Source organism: Cebus imitator, unplaced genomic scaffold, assembly GCF_001604975.1.
Source record: "Cebus imitator isolate Cc_AM_T3 unplaced genomic scaffold, Cebus_imitator-1.0 Scaffold35, whole genome shotgun sequence".
NCBI classification, from domain to species: domain Eukaryota; kingdom Metazoa; phylum Chordata; class Mammalia; order Primates; family Cebidae; genus Cebus; species Cebus imitator.
The window spans coordinates 9,444,716-9,463,755 of record NW_016107350.1 but is presented as its reverse complement, the minus strand read 5'-3'; the positions used below and the strand labels follow the sequence as shown (position 1 = coordinate 9,463,755).

Below are 19,040 nucleotides of genomic sequence, written 5' to 3'. Positions count from 1 at the left end.
TGCTTAAGCAGGTCGAGTTGGACCAGTTCACGCTCTCCGCCCCAATCCCGGTGCGGTAACTCCCAGCCCCGGAGCGACCAGCCTGGCCCGACAGCTGAGGCCCAGACCCGCCGGACTCGGATGCCGGGACCTTCCCGGCAGGGACAGCCGGGACAGGCCGCAGCCACGCTTTACAGTTGAGGAAAACCCGCTCCGGCGGAGGGCGACGCTCGGAAGCCGAGAGTGACATCGCAAGGCGCCGGAACGGATCAACGTCCTTCACACCTAAGACCAGCCTTCCTCCTCCTCACCCAGGACGCTCCTCGCCGCTGGTATTATTGTTTCCAACTCGAAAGCCCTCCGCCTCTCCCCACACAGCTGACCAGGGAAGCAAGCCAGCAGCGCCCGGGAACAGAGCATGCGCAGCAGCCTCAACGCGCGGTCCACCTCTCCGCCCCGGCAGCGCAGCCCGCGCACGCGCATGCGCATGCGCCGCGTCCTGGCCTCCCTCCGGCCGCACCTCCACGCGCCAGGTCAGAGGCCGCGGGGCGGGCCGCGGTGACGCGCGCGGAAGCGCTTTGGGGACCCTCGGAAGCCGCCCGGGCAGCAGAGAGGCTGCGCCCACAGCCTGGCACCCCGACGGGAGGGTCTCGGGATCGTTCCGAGCGGGCTGAACCCCTTAGGCCCCAAGCGGCCGCATGAGTCGGGGGACCATGCCTCAGCCCGTAGCCTGGCCGGGCACGAGCTGTGCCGAGACACCGGCGCGGGAGGCTGAGGCCGCCACGCAGGAGTGCGGGAAGGCGGCGGCCGGCGGGCAGCCGCAGTCCGAGATGCGGTTCCCGGCCGAGCAGTGAGTGCACCGGGCGCGGGTTGGGGGCGGCGGGCTTGGTCCCCTCCGGAAGCCGGGCTGGGGTGGGGAGTCGTCACGGAGGGTCCCTGGGCGTCCTCAATTCTGAGTGAGGCCGTCGGCGACAAGGAGGAATTGCTGGACAGTTTTGCCCAGTGTCTGAGTGCAGATTTTTTCCCCAGAGCCCTTCACAATTCTGATCACACAGTGCCTCCCCTCCCGTCTCATTTTTGATATCTGCATGTCTGTAAAGTTAAACAAAGTTCAGAAACTTGGGAAGCAAACCTGAGAAGCGATGTGTTTTATTACTAACTCCCACTAGATCTTTCCTCCAGCTTCGCACAGGGAGGAAGTGAGGTCGCCCTGCCGCAGCCGCGGGAGAACGGAGCCGCGCGACATGTTCTTGGAGGCGACCTCCCACCTGTTGGACAGACTTTGGACCGAGTCTGACCCATTCTCTTTGACCCTTTAACGGCCTGACTAGTATCCCTTCCCCCTTTTCCTCTTAAAAAGGAAAGTCAGTGCTGGTTAGATCAATTCCTTACTGTACTGTGAAGAAGACGGTTTGGGAAGAACTCATAGTTTCTACAAGAGTCGGGGGTACACGTGGAAGCAGAATAGAAACTCAGTGAAACTTTTCTACACTTTCAAGTTCTAGGCACCTGTAAATGCTCTTGTAATTTAAGAAATAATGAAAGCACTCAACTAGTTTGACAGATATTTTAATTGGCTGGAAATTTAAATTTAAGATGTGTTTAAATGCAAAAAGCACCGCTAGAACTAGGAAAAAAAAAAATCCTGAAAAGGGGTCCTTTGCAGGCCTGTTAGGTAGATATTGTGTTATAATAACACATTTGCATAGTACTTAGACATTCTCATTTGTTGAGAATCCCCTTGGGATGATGGTATTCACACTTAATGGGTTAATGGTCACTGGAAAATAAGATAGAGTTGGTGATCTCAAACTCCTGCCCCCGAAGTAAGTTAGTGAAGTTGGCCAGAACCTGGAGAGATTGTCTCTCTATTGGGAGGCAGGGTCCCCTAAGCTCAAGCCTGTAGTTGCTGCATCTTCCATATTTAAAGAATCCAGCTATTTGGGGTTTTGCATGAAATACGCTGCTTTTTAAATAGTGGCACTTTTTTTTTTTTTTTTTTTTTTTAATGAAGATATGATATATAAGTATAAGCATACTTCATTTTATGGTGCTTTGATTAATGGCACATTTCAGATTTTTCATTTTTTTTTTTTTAATTGAAACCTTGGGGCAACTCTGTGTCGAGCAAGTCATTGGTGCCATTTTTCCAACAGCATGTGGTTACTTCGTATCTCTATGTCAGCATTTTTTAGCAGTAATTTTAAGTTCAGGTCTGTACTTTTTTTTTTTAAACATAATGCAAATTATCATACACTTAATGGTATAGTGTGAGCATAACTTTTATATGCACTGAGAANTTAAATGAAACCACTGTACACACCCATGCGTGAGTTGATGTGCCCTGTGGCAGCCAGTTTGCTCTCTGGGTTAGAGTTTGTATTAGGCCATTTTTGTGTTGCTATAAACAAGTACTTGAGGCTGGGTAATTTATAAAGGAAAGGGGCTTAATCAGCTCATGGTTCTGTAGGCTTTATATGAAGCTTGGTGCCAGTATCTGCTTGGCTTCTGGTGAAGCCTCAGGAAGCTTTAACTCATGGCAGAAAGTCAAGTGGGACAGACAATCACATGGCCAGAGAAGGACCAAGAGGTAGGGGTGCCACAAAGTTTGAAACAACCAGATCTGGTGTGAACTTGGAGTCAGCACTCACCTGTCACCATGGACATGGCACTAAGCATTCATGAGGAATCCAGATACCTCCCACCACACCCCACCTACAATCCCTGTGTTTATATTTTAACGTGAGATTTGGAGGGGACAGAGATATCCAGACTACATCATTCTGTTCCTGGCCCCCCCAAATTTCATGTCTTTCTCACATTAGGAAATATAATAATCTCTTTCCAACCATTCCTCAAAGTCTTCACTCATTCTAGCATCAAGTCCAAAGTCCTAAGTCTCATCCAAGACTCAGCTCCTTCCACCTGTCAGCTTGTGAAATCACAGACAGGTTATTTAATTCCACAAATTCCTGGGATATGGACACAGTGCAGGTAAATTATTTGCTAGGACATAACGGGCGACCTTTACTCCAGTTCCTAATAACTTCCTCATTTCTATTGGAGGCCTGATCAGCCTGGCCTTAGTGTTCATATTTCTTTTTATTTATTTTACTTTATTATTATTGTTTTTTATTGAGATGGAGTCTCGCTCTATCACCCAGGCTGGAGTGCAGTGGCACAATCTTGGCTCACTGCAACCTCTGCCTCCCAGGTTCAAGTGATTCTCCTGCCACATCTTCCCGCGTAGCTGGGATTACAGGCATCTACCACCATGTTTGGCTAGTTTTTGTTTTTGTTTTAGTAGAGACAGAGTTTCACCATGTTGGCCAGGCTGATTTCGAACTCCTGACCTCAAGTGATCTGCCTGCCTCAGCGTCCCAAAGTGCTAGGATTTCAGGTGTAAGCCACTGTGCCTGACTCACTGTCCATATTTCTATCAGCATTTTGGTCACAACCATTTAACCAGTTTCTAAGACATTGCAAACTTTCCCTTGATTACCTGTCTTCTGAGCCCTCCAGACTCTTCCAACCTCTTCCCACTACCCAGTTCCAAAGCTGTTTCCACATTTCAGGTATCTTTATAGCAGTGTTTGACCCCTCGGTACCAATTTTTTGTATTACACTGCTTTTGCACTGCCATAAAGAAATACCTGAGGCTGGGTAATTTATAAAGAAAAGAGATTTAATTCCCTCATGGCCCTGCAGGATGTACAGGAAGCTTGGTGCGTGTATGTATCTGCTTGGCTTCTGGTGAGGCCTCAGAGAGCTTTTACTCATGGAAGAAAGCCAACCAGGACCAGGTGATCACATGGCGAGAGAGGGATTGAGGTGGGGGTGAGGTGCCACAGACTTTTAAGCAACCAAATCTTGCGTGAACTAAGAACACACTCATCACCAAGAGCGTGGTGTTAAGCCATTCATGAGGGATCTACCCCCATAATCCAATCACCTCCCACTAGGCTCACCTCCAACCCTGGAGATTACATTTCAGCATGAGATTGGTGGAGTAGGAGGTGGGGAGAAGTACCCAAATCATATCAGAGACTTACCTCAGACTCTGCAGAAGGTTAAATAGGGGGTCTCTTGTCCCCAACTCCTGCTCCATGGGCCCATGCTGGTTCCTAATTGCTGCTTTGCCGTCCTCCTACCCTGGTGATTAGAATCATGTACACCTTAATTTGATGCCCTGTCCCATGTTGCACCTCAACCCCAGCTGTTTCATGCCCCCTGAGCAGGGCAGAAACTTTGAAGCCAGACTGTGTTCTCCAAAGTATATGTAGTTACTTGGCAAGTTTTCTGGTGGATGTGATTCTCAGTCTGAACACCTATGAAAACAGACAATGGTAGGAAGAAGTGCTCTTTCTTGGAAAGTTTTTGTGGCACAGGTGCCTCTTCTGTCTGCTGCTAGTGGAACTATATAGACTCAGAGCTGAAAGGAATGCAAAAAATCTAGCCTAGGTTTGTCATTTTACACATTTGCAGATTTGTTAAGTGTAGCTTGGCTAGAGAGACCCTGATGCATCAGTGGGAACCTCCCCTATCTCTTCTGGGCTTCCTCAGCAAAACCAGGCAGAGATACATGGTTTATAGTGACAGCCAGCTTCACTTTTTTTTTTTTTCCCTTGGTTTGCTTCCCAAGTTTGCCTACCAATAGATGTTCTAGTTTGTGTGTGTGGTTTTTTTTAAGCAGCTTAATTTTGTTTTCTCATTTTTTTTGTGTTTGATTATCTCATTCTCTTTTACCTCTCATAAGATGGGGCAGAATAAGAGAGGTGAATTTAAGATGTCACCTTTTGAGCATCATGTCTTAAATTTTGGACTTTTTAGCCTTTTTCCATCTTTCTGATTCGGCAGTATCTGAATAGTGGGCTATTTCTCTATGGTATCTTCATGGGCTAGACAAACTGTGCTATGGGTATCATATAAACATAAAGTTTGCAATATAAGGTATTTATGTCTATTCTTGCATGATGATATATACAGCTTAATAGTTGAGTATCAATTTAAATAGTGTAATGTCCATTTTTAGTCTTTTTTTTTTTTTTTGTCATTGGAGTCAAGGCCTTTCTTTCCACCCAGATAGTTGGGTCTGCTGTGCAGAGGAATCATTTAAAATGTTTGCACTTAGAAGTGTGAACACCGTAAGACTGTAGAAGTTTTGAGATATCCTACAGAGTCATTTTTAATACATTCAATGGGCAGTAATTACAAATACAAATCATAACCCAACTTCTGCAGCTGAATTAGACATTCAGGGTGTAATTCTGAAGGCTGTGGTGATGGGTAGAGAAAGAGATGGCTTATTTCCTAGGCAACACAGTAGGTTACTCTGATTCCTTTCCACTAAGCTCATCACATTTCACAAGGGAGAGAAGTGAAGGAAGAGAAACATATAAACCACATGGATAAGCTACTTTGTTTTTGTTTGTTTGTTTGAGACAGGGTCTCTCTCTGTTGCCCAGTCTGGAGTGCAGTGGCACAATCATGGCTCACTATAGCCTCAACTTTTTGGGCTCAAGGGATCCTCCCACCTCAGCCTCCTAAGTAGGTGGGGCAACAGGTGCATGCCACCATACCCAGCTTTTTTTTTTTTTTTTTTAAACTTTTTGTGGAGACAGAGTCTTACTTGTTGCTCAGCCTAGTCTCGAACTCTTGGGCTCAAACAATCCTCTTGCCTCAGCCTCCCAAAGTGCTAGGATTATAGGTCTGTGAGCCACAGCACCCAATGATAAACTCCTTTGTAATTGCAGTTATTCTTTTCCTCCCTTCTTTTCTCCCTCCCTCCCTCCCTTCCTTTCTTCCTTTTTCCCATCCGCTAATCAGCGCATTTGAGAGATGTGGTTGGCTCACATCTCCTGGGCAAGCACTAAGGATGGCTCAAAACATAACTTAGGGTCACATTTGAGGAAATCTTACGACAGACCAGATTAGTTGACATTCTTTAAGCTCCCTCTGCCGATCTCCTGTGCTGTATCCCCTGCTTACTCCACCCCCAACACTTGACTCCTGCTGTATCTGGTCCTGGGACATGGTTGGTGGCGAGGCCAGAATTTCTTAGGGAATTGAGAAGAGACTACTCCATGGCCCTTCTCTGAGCATGAGACAGGATTTGAATTTGTGGAGGCGTACTGTTGGTGAGCCCCTCTGAAATTGAAAGCAATTTTATGTATGTTTCTGGGCTTAGGTTCTGATGAAATCTGAATTCTCAAAGGGACTGTGAACAAAAAAAGTGGTACATTGTTGTTCTTGTGGATGTATTTTCTGCCCCACCCCACCCCTACATGCTGCTACAGTTTGGAGTAGGGTTAAAGTCCACTTTCTCCCAACCTGATGAAGAGCCTGCTTTGGGTTCCAGAGCTGGGATATCGCTAAGAATCAAACCTTATTGAGAGTGGCTCACTGACCCCAGTTACCTCTGGAAGTCACATGGAGTAGCATGAGCCAGTCATGGAAAATCCACTTGCAGAAGAGGTTGGAATTTTGGCCTGGGTGCCGGTACTTTCCTGTATTTGATGAGTTGTTCACCCATCTCTGAACCACAAGTGGTGGAGAATGGCTGGGTTGAGTGGTCTTTGCTTTTCCTGTGCTGGTGTGGGAAGGTGTGTTAGTGTCACATTGGTTGACACTGCCTCACCAACACTGCCTTAGTGTTGCCTTTAGTCTCATAGGACAGGTTAAGTAAAGTATGAACTGCAGGGTTCAAGTCCAGAGAGCTGAATTAAAAAAGCCATACTTAATTCTTTTAGACAACCAAGGGGAACAATTTTTAAAAGGTTCATAATGGCAAGTGATTAAAATTCTGTTGTGTTAGCTTTGTGTATATATTAGAATTGTTTTTTTTTTCTATTACATGTTTACTTGAATCAGAAATTGAAAAATTGACTTCAGAGAAATGTCTTCTGCTTTACTGAGCTCTTTTTTTTTTTTTTTAACTCGTGGCCTTTATTCTTGGGAATAGTATAATTTTGTGTCTGTATAGTAAGCATGTTTAAAATGTTTTCAAAAATTGGTTGGTATGCAGATGTTTGAACAGAGCAGGTGGTTCCAGTTATAATTTAGTATGCAACATATAGCTTACTCAGTTGGATAAATTGCCTTAATATCAAAAATAAAATATTTTATCTCCAGGTTAAGACAAAACAGGCCAAGCATGGTGGCTCATGCCTATAATCCCAGCACTTTGGGAGGCCAAGGCAGGTGGATCACCTGAGATTAGGAGTTTGAGACCAGCCTGGCCAATGTAGTGAAAACCAGTCTCTACTAAAAATATAAAAATTAGCTGGACATGGTGGTACACACCTGTAATCCCAGTTACTTGGGAGGCTGAGGCAGGAGAATCGCTTGAACCTGGGAGGCTGAGGTTGCAGTGAGCCGACAGCGCGCCATTGCACTCCAGCCTGGGTGACAACAGCGAAACTCCACCACACACACAAAAAGAAAATAGGTAAATATTGTTTAATAGGACCTTGAAAATATACGTATACAGTTTAAAATAATACCATGTTGCAAAACTAAGAATTTTCTAATTAGGAATTGTTAGCATTTGGTTTTAAAATTTAGGCTGGGCGTGATGGCTCATACCTATAATCCCAGCTCTTTGGGAAACCAAGGCGGGAGGATCTCTTGAGCTCAGGACTTTAAGACCATCTTGGGCAACATAGTGAGACCCTGAATTTATACAAAATTTAAAAAATTAGCTTGATGTGGTGGTGCATACCTGTGGTCCCAGCTACTTGAGGCTGAGGTGGGAGGACTGCTTGAGCCTAGGAGGTCGAGGTTGCAGTGAGCTGTGGTTGTATGGTCGCATTCTAGTCTGGGCAACAGAGTGAGATCCTGTCTCAAGAAACATATACATAATTTTTTAATTGAATTATTTTTAAATTATACGTATTTATGGGGCACATAATGATGTTTTGTTATACATAACTATAGTGATCGGATCAGGGTAATTAGCATGTCCATCATCTCAAATGTTTATCATTTCTTTGTTTTTGGGAACGTTTAGTATCTTTCTCTTAGCTGTTTGAATTTATATAGTAGATGATTAGCTATAGTCATCCTACAATGGTATAGAACACTAGAACTTACTCCTTCTATCCAACTGTAATTTTACCCTTTATTTATATCCTTTAACAAATTTTAACTGTGGAATTGAGTATGACTGCCAGGAAATCAAGTCATTTAGACTTTGGCTTAACTTTTCTTTAACATAGAAAAGAAATTTTTTTTTGTTTTTTTTTTTGCTCTGGTGATCATCTGAGTCGTTGAGCTTCATTGGTTTCTTCTGTGTCAGAGTGGTTACCTCCCCACTGCCACCCCAACTTGACACACAAAAGGTTACCGAATCCCTGTTCCTGTCATTGTTTTATTATCTTCCCATCCCATAACAAAAACTTAAACTCTCTACCTGTTTCAGATGCCCAGGTTTTAGTATAATTTCATTTTGTCATTATTTTCAGCTTTATTATTTTAATACTTAAAGCAAAAGTTTATTGAGTGAAGCATTTTTTTTTTCTATTTGATGAAAGTTTATTCAGCAATAAAAAGGAAAGAGTGAAGCATTTTTAAAATAACATTTTATTTTTATTTTTTTGCTCTGTTTGTTTCTTTCTTTCTTTCTTCTTTCTTTCTTTCTTTTTGCTTATCTTTTTATTAAATGGGTAACTATTTCATTCTGGCTGCGAAATGTCCTCCTTCCTGAATATATTGATTGAGGTTCATTGCCCAAACCTAAAACTTACTCTTCGGGATTACTTTTTAAAATTTAATTAATTAATTAATTATTTTTTTTTAGTGACCGGGTCTCTGTCACCTGGGCTGGAGTGCAGTGGTGTGATCATAGCTCACTGCAGCCTCCAACTCCTAGGCTTAAGTGATCTTCTCTCCTCAGTCTCCTCTGTAGGGGGGATTACAGGTGAGTGCCAGCACACCCAATGGATTTTTTTTTGTTTTTGTAGAGGTGGGTTCTTGCTTTCTTGCCCAGGCTGTTATTGAACTCCTGGCTTCAAGCAGGATTATTTTTATTTTAATGGTGGCCTTTAGTAAAGGTGATATTACATTTTATGTATGTCCTTGGTGGCCATGAAGTTAGCAAATGTTCATGCACAGGATCTGAGTGAAATCCAGTTGTTTTTAAAGCAATTTGAATATACGCTGGTTCTCTTATTCTTCTGTTTCTGCTTTACTTTTTTCATATATCCTAAATCACTGCTTTTTATTTCCAGCAATTTCCCATTCACCTTCCCTTTGTATTTAGTTCTGTTGTTTCTTTCTTTCCTTTCCTGTTTGGCCTTCATAGGAATTTATATTTGTGGGATGGAGAGTCTCTTGTTTAGAGAACCTCCTCCGGGTATTGGTTTTGGATTTTGGTTATTTTGTAGATTAAAAAGGAAGAAAACAAAAATGGAGCCAAATGTGCATGCAGTATAGCCACTTTCACTCAAAGTGCAATTTTCATGACAAATATATTCATAGACTAAAGAACTGGAAGAGGAACCATGTAGCTTATATGGCCTCTTCCTGTCTTCTCATTTTGAAGATGAGAAAACCGAGGCCAAGGTTGGGCAAGTGGCTTGCCCAAAGGTATGCTTCCGATAATGATACCATGAAAGTAATTTTCTTAAATGACTGTTTTACAGGATTAGAATTTGTCTGTTTGTCTCTTATAAAGCCAGGAAGGAGACTGGAAGATGTTGTTAAATTATTAAGAGAAGAATGAACATATTTGGTCACTTTTTATTTTAGGCCTTTGATGTATGGTCCCCATGAATCAGGTTTCTGTTTGTTTTTAACTCTGGCATGAGCTCTAAGGGTGACATCACACTTTTTACTTGAAATCTCACTGGAAGCAAGAGCACATGGAAAGTACCTTTTCCTGATACTTGTTCCCTCATCCCCATACTTTTAAAATACACACAGTTACATATTTATAGAGAAACAAATAAAAAAATGATCATTAGTCAGTTTGTTCATTAATACTTTGCACCAGTGGGCATAAAATGAGAATTAATAAGAACAGCTAACTTAATTTTGAGTGCTAATTATTTTCTATGTATCTGTTTCTTACAGTAGCCCTTGGAGGTGAGTAAAGGACAACTGCCATTTTGACACGTGGTTAAATCTAGATGCCGAGAGGTGTAGTTACTCTAGTCATACAGCTAATAAGGACTGGAATGAGGACTAGTTAAATAAACCCTGGCAGTCGATTTCCTGGGTCCCCATTCTAACCATTGCACTCTGTAGGGGCTTACCCAAATGGCGTGCATTGTGACATGTTAGGCAGTGGGCAGGTCAGGAATTGTGGGCCATTCAGGAAGAGGGAACATCTGAGCGAATCAGAGATGTACAGGCGCATGATAGTGCTGGTCGGGCATTTGGACTGAGTGTGAATAGGGCATAGGGAAATAATGGGATACAGGCTAGAATGGTGGGTAAGGTCATAATTTTGATGTTAGTTTTCTGAGCGTTTGGGCACCACTGAAAGGTTTTAATGGGGACGTGTGAGACTCCCTTCCACAGTCTGCCGCTCACAGTACCTCTTCTTCATCTGTCTCTTGCCCTCTGATCCCTTCCTCTTTCCCTCAACTATACTAGGCCATGTACCAGGTGCTAGGGTGATGAGGGAATTGGGGGTAGGGGTATCTCAGTCATTCACTGAATTTCTTTTTTTGTTTTTAGCCTGGCACCTCCTCCTTCCTGTGTTTCATTGAGTCTATAGCCTTGTGTAAGGATTGGGTTTGCTCTCATGAGGCAGAAGTATGGGGAATCGGGGATCTGATCATTGCTTATGTGAACATCAGCAGTTCACCTTGTTTTCTGCTCAGTGTGTTACTCATGCTCCCTGAAAGACTTGGTGCCTCCAATTCCTGAGCCTTTTTGGTGTTCTGCCAGATTTGCTGGCTTGCCTTCCACCGATGCCCATCCACCAGCCTTGGCTTCCCTGTCCCATGTCATTTATCATTTCATCTGCTTTCCACCTCTTCAGACTTTCACCTGTCTTCCGGTTTCATGAAAGAGAGAGTTGGTATTTCTATTTCCCTTTATTGTCATTTTGGGATGAATCTTGAGGGAGAAAGGAGATGTCTTCAAACCAGAAGCCCCATTCTTCATCATTGCCTAGCATCTAGTGGATTTTTTCCCTTTGTAGTAGTTAGTGGGCTCTTGTTAGTTAACTAAAGCACTAGAGACTCTTAAGGAAATTCTGAGTAAGAAGTCAGTAGTAGTGGGACAGTGGGAATATATGCCACAGCGGCATGAGCGGCTGGTTGAATGTGGGGTCAGGAAGCAGGAGGAATTTGAGGAGGTTTTTCAGCTCTGGCAATTTGTAATTGATAGTCTCTTCTTGTTTTTAAGGTAGCTATTGTTGGGTTTGCTTGTGACATGTTACAAAGGTCAGCAATGGGCCTGCATTCCTATATAAATACTTTTGCCAGCGCTATCTCCGTTTTTGGAACTTGACAGAATCAGTTCAGGAGCTTCACTAATAAAATGCATGTTATGATGTCTAGATACATAGTTGAAGCATTAATAGGCATTACAAATAAAATGACCTCAGAACCATGTAGCAAATGAAGTGATGTAACTTGTCTTATTTAAAGTAAGAAATTCTGAAGTAGAAGAAAGTGGTGTGATAGAAACATACGCATCATTATCCTTAACACAGAAGACCCATATTATATCAGATTATCATCATGTAAAGTGAAAAAAGTTAAATCCTTAGTGTATTATGCATTTTGTAAGCAGCTGTGTAATAGGACGGAAAATGTCAGTGCAACAAGTGTTTGAAAATGTCTGCTTTGGTGTGATTTCAGTGAGGAGGACATGTACCGTGCTGCAGATGAAATAGAAAAGGAGAAAGAATTGCTTATACATGAAAGAGGGGCATCAGGTATGTTTGGAATTGTTTTATTTATAGAATTCTTATTTATAGCAGAAAATGCAGCTAAATCAGTATATCCATTTTCGTAAAATATTAATATGTACTTCTTAGGAAATATTCTTACGTATATGGTCTTATCAATATTGATTATTTGTTTTGGTGAGGTATGTTTACAGACTGTTGTTACCTGAGGTTTTTAAATTTTAATGCAAGCATTCCCTCTGCATTCTTTACATTCATATCATTTTTCGCACCTATGAGGATTATTTTGTTTAATCTCTTGACAGCATCCTCTCTCTGTTCTTGATTTCCTTATATTCTTAGAGGGAGAGTTCAGATTTGAAGTGCGTTTTTCATTTCAAATGGAAAGACTTCACTGAGAAACTGGCTGTGCGCATCTTTGTATGCAGATAGCCATATGAATGTGATTAATAAGAAAGACAATGATGGGATCAGTAGCACAGAGTCTCATTGTTTTGTGATTTCATGTCTGTGTTTTTCTTGTCTTGCCTGATCTTACCCCTACTAGGACCCATTGCTGCTGGAGTGAGGTGTTACTCCTGGCCCCCTCCGCTGGTCCATGGAGACTTGGCTGGCAAGGTTGCATGTGATGTCCATCCTTAGTTCCCTGACTGCCCTCATGCAGGAGCTGCATAGAGATACTCTGATTTTGGGATACGCCATGAATAATCACAAGTGGCATTTTCTCTCTCATTATGTGACTAATGTATAAGAAGACTATAAAAAAGGTTATGGAAAAATGGAATTAAAAAATAGAAGGCTGGGTGTGGTAGATCATACCTGTAATCCCAGCACTTGGGGAGGCGGAGGTGGGTGGATTGCTTGAGTCCAGGAGTTTGAGCCAGCCTGGGCAAACAAGGAGACCCTGTTTCTACAAAAAATACAAAAATTAGTCAGGCGTGGTGGTGCATGCTTATGGTGCCAGCTACTCAGGAGGCTGTGGTGGGGGAACCACTTCAGCCTGGGAGTTTGAGGCTGTAGTGAGCCATGATCGCACTGCTGCACTCCACCCTGTGTAACAGCGAGACTCTGTCTCAAAAAAAAAAAAAAAAAAAATATATATATATATATATATGAAGTTTATATATATATATAAACTATATCTCAACATAAGCTCCATCAGTTTCAAGCCACTTTTAAATGATGATACCAGCCATTTGTTGAAATCCCTAAAGAACTGACAGGCCTGGGAATTTAATGATGTGAATGCAGCATCTTTTTTACATTACAAGCTGAAGAAAAATGTGTGTCCTTTTTTAAAGGCTTCTTAAGATTAGGAAACCAAAGGAAGTCAGAAGGAGCCAAATCAGGACTGTAAAGTGGATGCCTAATGATTTCTCATCAAAACTCTTGCCCTTGTTTGAGAGGAAGGAGTAGGAGCATTGTTGTGATGGAGGAGGACTCTTGGTGAAGCTTTCTCTGGCATTTTTCTGCTAAAGCTTTTGCTTTCTCAAAACACTCTCAGAATAAGCAGATGTTAATTGTCCTTTGGCCCTTTAGAAAGTCAACAAACAAAATACTTCAACATCCCAAAAAACTGTTGCCCTGACCTTTGCTCTTGACCAGTCTGCTTCTGTTTTGACTGGATCCCTTCCACCTCTTGGTGGCCATGGCTTGGGTTGTGCTTTGTCTTCAGGATCGTACTGGTGAAGCCAGGTTTCATCTCCCATTACAATTCTTTGAAGAAATGCTTCAGGGTCTTGATCCCACTTGTTTAAAATTTCCTTTGAAAACTTTGCTTCTGTCAGCAGCTAATCTGGAAATGGTGGTTTTGGCACCTATGGAGTGGAAAGTTTGCTCAACGGTAATTTTTTGGTGAGAATTATGTAAGCTGAACCAGTTGAGATGTCTATGATGTTGGCTATTGTTTCTGCTGTTAATTGTTGGTTCCCTTCAGTTAGGACACAAGCAAGATTAATATTTTCCTCCTGAATTGATAAGGATGGTCTGACACTGCAGATTTCATCCTCAGCATCGTTATGTCCCTTACGAAAACGAGTTATCCATTTGTAAGCTGCTGATTTCTTTGGGGCATTGTCCTTATAAACTGTTTATAAATCATAAGTGATTTCACCATTCTTTTGCCCATACCTCACCATAAATTTGATGTTTTTTCTTGCTTTAATTTTAGCAGAACTCATTTGCTCTAACAGGGGCTCTTTTCAAACTGATGTCTTATCTTTCTCAGTGCTTTAGACTAGATCCTGTTCATACATGTTATAAAAAGTTAATTTGAGTTTATCATGATACCAAAAAAAATTGAAATCCATCCATAGCTTTTTCATAAAACTAATTTTCCATGAACCTTAGAAGACCCTTGTCTGTGTTCTGCTTTTGAGAACTAGCTTCTGTTTATGGCGAACAAAAGCATTGCCATGTGTGATTAGGAACAAATGATACACAGTGTGGTTTTTATAATACTTTTTGAGCCGTTCTCAAGGAATTGGTGAACACTTTACTGTGGTAGCCACAGGAGATACTCTTAGTAGTGGTGTGTTCTGGAGTTGCACTGTTACAATCTTCCATAAAACTTCAGAGACTGCTCAGTCTCTATTGCTGTCGTTGCTCAAAATTTCATGTAGAGTGCAGTGTCCTCATTAGTCAGATTCCTAAGAAGAATGTGTGTGTTTAGCTGGTGTTTGTTAACCTGGTGACAGTCCTCCATCCTATAGGCTTTCTGTTGTGATTCTCTTCTGTTTGGCATTGTACCCCACATAGGTGATCAAGCTTTATAGTGGGTCTTGCAACTCCTAGCTTTAGTCTGAGAGTGAAATGGACCCCCTTGCATTCCTTGCATCTCAGACCTTCTGGGTTCAATGTCCTTCCTGAAATAATGTTCACTACCCTCTCCCCTGAAGCAGAGCCCAGACTGAGCAGAAAGTTTTCTTACCCTCTCTGTTAGTGATAAGATTTTTTCCACCGTACCTGGGAGTCTGCAAATTATGGCTTCAAGGCCAAATCTGACTTACCACCTGGTTTTATAAATAAAGTTTTTTCTTTCTTTCTTTCTCTTTTTTTTTTTTTTTTGAGACAGAGTCTTGCTCTGTTGTTGGGCTGGAGTGCAGTGGCATGATCTCGGCTCACTGCAACTTCCACTTCCTGGGTTCAAGTGATTCTCCTATCTCAGCCTCCTGAGCAGCTGGGATTACAGGCACACGCCATCACGCCCAGCTAATTTTTGTATTTTTAGTAGAGATGGGATTTCACTATGTTGGTCAGGCTGGTCTCTAACTTCTGACCTCGTGATCTGCCTGCTTCAGCCTCCCAAAGTGCTGGGATTACGTATGGTCTGTGGTGGCTTTCATGCGTGGTAAAGTTGAGTAGCTGTGACAGAAACCTTATGGCCCTCAAAGCCTTATTTCCTATCTGGCCCATTACAGACAAAGATTGAGATTCCTGTCTTATTCTACCCTCTGAGAGTCCCTGCTTTCCGGAGGGGTTTCAGTTTTAACTTCCCATCTTCTGGAGGTCTGATTCTTGTCTTTGTCACCCATGTGGTGGCTAAAGAACAAACCTCTTGGTTATTTCAACTCCTGGCTTTACCACTCTTCTGGTTTTCAACTTCCTTATTTTTCTATTTTTTATTTTCTTGACATTCGAAATGTCCTTTTTTGAAAATGGCAGAGTCTATGTAGTTTGCAACTAAAGAAAGGTGCTGTTTAACTCCGTAAACTGCTTGAGGTCAGGTACAGCCTTGTCCTTCATCTCCAGCTCCTAGCCTGGTACCTGGCATGTAGTAGCCATTGGAGTCCTCCTTACAGAGGACCACAGCAGAATGAGAATTCAGGTATTTGATGCTGCCAGCTGTGCTGGTACCCATTTTCCCAACCCTCACGGCCCCACATAGGCCTCTGATTTAGCACTTGACTATGGCCTGTGGCTTGGTCTCTTGGCCTGTGAGGCCTTATGCTTCCTCTCCTCAGTCCTGAGGTGCTGGGCTTGCTCCACCCTGTTCAGGTTGCCAGGTCTTATCTTGATATGCAAAGGAATGAGTACGGCAGGGAGGAGAGCAGGAATGTAGATTTCCTTTCCAGGAGGCCCTTTCTGAGCTGGACATGTGCTTTCTGTTCAGGCCCATAACCCTACCTGGAGGAAAAAGGTGGACCAATAGGTGTCCTGACTCTGGATGTTTGCATTTCTTCCCTTTTGGGCAGGTGAATGGAAAGACAGATACATGAGAATGCATCCATCCACCACGTAGACATGCAAAAAGTATTTCTTGAATTAAAAAAAAAAAAAGAAGGTTCTTTAAGGATTGGCTGTGCAGCATTGGTCTTCGTTGTCTCTATATATTATACCTCAGGAGCCTGCTTCACTTTTAAGTAATCCCAGTGTATGCCACAAATAAATATGTCTATTATCTGTATATGTATTGTTTTCTGTTTTATGTAAAAGGTTACTTTTCTTTATAAAAAGATGCACAATGAGATTTTGAAAAATTGGCAGTCCTTAAGAGTTTACCTAAAAAAAAATTAAAAAAAAAAATTTACCTAACCTGCAAGGAGAATTTTGTGCTCCTAATCATCCTAGTACCTATCACACCGTGGTTTATAAGTGCTTGTTGTCTTTTCTTCAGTAATCCATAAGGCCCTTGAGGATAGAATACTGTCTTCATCATCTTGTATTCCCAGCTCCTAGCTCAATATTTGGTACATTTTAGACACTCAGTAAATATTGTTGAATTTAGTTAAATAAAACATTTATTTCATGTACAACTTGCTCAGGAGTAAATACGTTATAAGGTACTTCTGTATTTATATTCTAAAATCATTGCTAGCAGCTACACCTTCAATAATTTAAAAAGGAAGCCAAGATGTGCCAAAGAATTTACCTCCTTTTCTTCCGAAAACACACATGCTTATATGCACACGTGCGTGTATATGCATGTACCACAAAAACCCCAAATCGCATACATTGAACTAGGAAAATCTAAAGGTCTTTTTTTTTTTTTTTTTTTTTAAACTATAACATTTATCTGATGGTGAGTTGTATTTTTAATTTTGGGGGATGTGTTGTTAGAGTCAGGTGAGGTCCGTGGATTAATAGGCATGGAGAGTTCTGTCAGTTTCTCGTTTATTATCGATTACTTACAGCTCTTTGGGATCAGGGTAGGACATAAATACATCAAGATAATTAAACGTAATTTTTGTTATAGTAGGTGTTATTTCTTTGTAAAATGGTTATAAAAATGATTACTCATTTTTAGAAGTGTTTTCTTATAGTTCAAACTGTCACATCTTTAATTTGATTAGAAAAGAATTCGTGAGCACTTGTGTGTCAGTGCAGCTCCAGATGCTGAGGACATAACACAGCTGAGAAACAAAACAAAGTCCCTGCCCTCAAGGAGCTTGTGTTTTACTGTATTTTTGTATGGGCGTGTATGTGTGTGGGGGGTGGGGGTGGTACAGAAAAATATTTCAGGTACTGATGAGTGCTAAGAAGAAAAACCAAATACTGTAGTATAAAAGGAATAGAGAGCAAAAGTGTGTGTGATATTGTAACACAAGGTGCCTGCCGACCCTGGAACAGAGGCCTACATGGAGGGAGGGAACAGTGCTGCAGGTGTGGGGAAGAGCAAGCCAGGTATGCTGGAGGGTACTGAGAGGCTGTAGCCCTGTCATTGTGGGGAATGGTGGGAGCAGAGACCAGAGAGGCAGAGAGGGGGACTGTATGAGGAATAAGGCCATGAGGCAGGAGCCTCTGGAGCTCTGTGAGCCCAGGAGTGATCGATACCATCTGACTCATGTTTAGATGTGTCATCCTGGCTAGCTACCATGTGGTGAATGGTCTGGAGAGTGTGGTGGCAAGGGACACCCATTGGGAGACCACTGTGGTTATCTAGGGATGAGGTAATGGTGGTCTGGACCAGGGGGTAGGCAGTGGTTGAATTCTGGGTTTTTTGGCATGAAGAAAGAAAATGAAGAAGGAAGGGTAACCCCCAACTAAAACAATATTCTGATTATGCTTTGATTTATTATTTGCTTTTTTTTTTTTTTTTAATTCTTTAACAGAACCAAGATTAAGTGTAGCTCCTGAAATGGATATCATGGACTACTGCAAAAAAGAATGGAGGGGAAATACACAGAAAGCAACATGTATGAAAAAGGTATGACACATGCACATATTTCAGGTCTTTCAAATAGTCTGTCATAAGTTGTTTAATATGTCATTTGATATTTTTAGACATTAGTTAAGATGACTGCTATAGACTTTATTATTGATGTTCTAATTTTAGAGGTAAGGAAATAGACTCCAAAGATAAGGGGTTTGTTTTAAGTCATGATATTAATATAGAATCGGCATCAGTTACTCAGTAACTTAATTTCTTTGAAAAACATCTGACTCTGCTATTCAGATAGGGCCAGCCATTGGTTGTCCTCTTGGGGCCATTTGGGAATGCCCTTTTTGGCCTGGTGTTGTAAAATAAAAGCCTCAGGGATGCCTCAGGCCTATTCCACACTCCTGCTTCCCACAGCACATTGGGTTTGCTTACACACCTGCCAGTCCTGGGGCCTAGAACCTTCTTGCACTCCCTACACAGGAAAATCGGGAATTACTTCTTTCATTTAAGGTGTCCCAGGAGCCGCCCCCTCCCAACCTCATTGCATAGGTTGGTGTCTTGAAGATAGTCCCCAAGGCTGTGAGATGACATTGGGGACTCGTATGATGTGGTCCTGCTGTGGCTCTTTGGGCCGGTTCATTACTCAGCTCAGTCACCTGGCCAACATATACTACACAGCTGATCAAGCAGTAGACCCTGTGGGCTCTACCCTCAGATACATACCAAGTCCAGTATTATCGGTAGGATGAACCATGTGAATAGCTCAAAAACAGTCAAATAGCAGATTTAACCCAAGACTTCCATGACCTCCTGAAACCTCTGGGTTTATCTTTTGCTCATTTTTCTCTTGAGATTATTTACATTATGAATTTGAATGCACTTTTACATTAGAGATACTGACCATCATATTTAATAGAAATATCTTTAAGTTTTTTTGGTTAGGATTTTAAATTTTTGAATATTTAGTCTTTTCCTTAGAGCTCGTTTTTATAGAAAATGTTGCTCATCTTTCAGCATGTAACTCAACTGCCCATGGGCTGACCTTAGTAAAAATCTAGCTGCCACTTATAAAGCTCTGAGAGAAGATGATAGCTCTCT

General features: G+C 42.1%; 1 protein-coding gene across 2 annotated transcripts in view; it reads left to right on the top strand.

Annotated features, from left to right (window-relative positions):
- Positions 1–530: 530 nt before the first annotated feature.
- The window catches only part of OTULIN (OTU deubiquitinase with linear linkage specificity), a 32,300-nt gene continuing 13,790 nt past the window's right edge, over positions 531–19,040 (top strand). Inside the window, exons 1-3 of one of the 2 annotated variants that reach the window (XM_017524668.2) lie at positions 531–829; positions 11,793–11,869; positions 17,893–17,987. In XM_017524668.2, the coding sequence (XP_017380157.1) occupies positions 678–829; positions 11,793–11,869; positions 17,893–17,987 (324 nt within the window). In that variant the 5' untranslated portion in view covers positions 531–677. Of the gene's footprint in view, positions 830–10,697; positions 10,717–11,792; positions 11,870–17,892; positions 17,988–19,040 lie in introns of those variants that run through there. The other variant, XM_017524669.2, reaches the window with a different exon arrangement.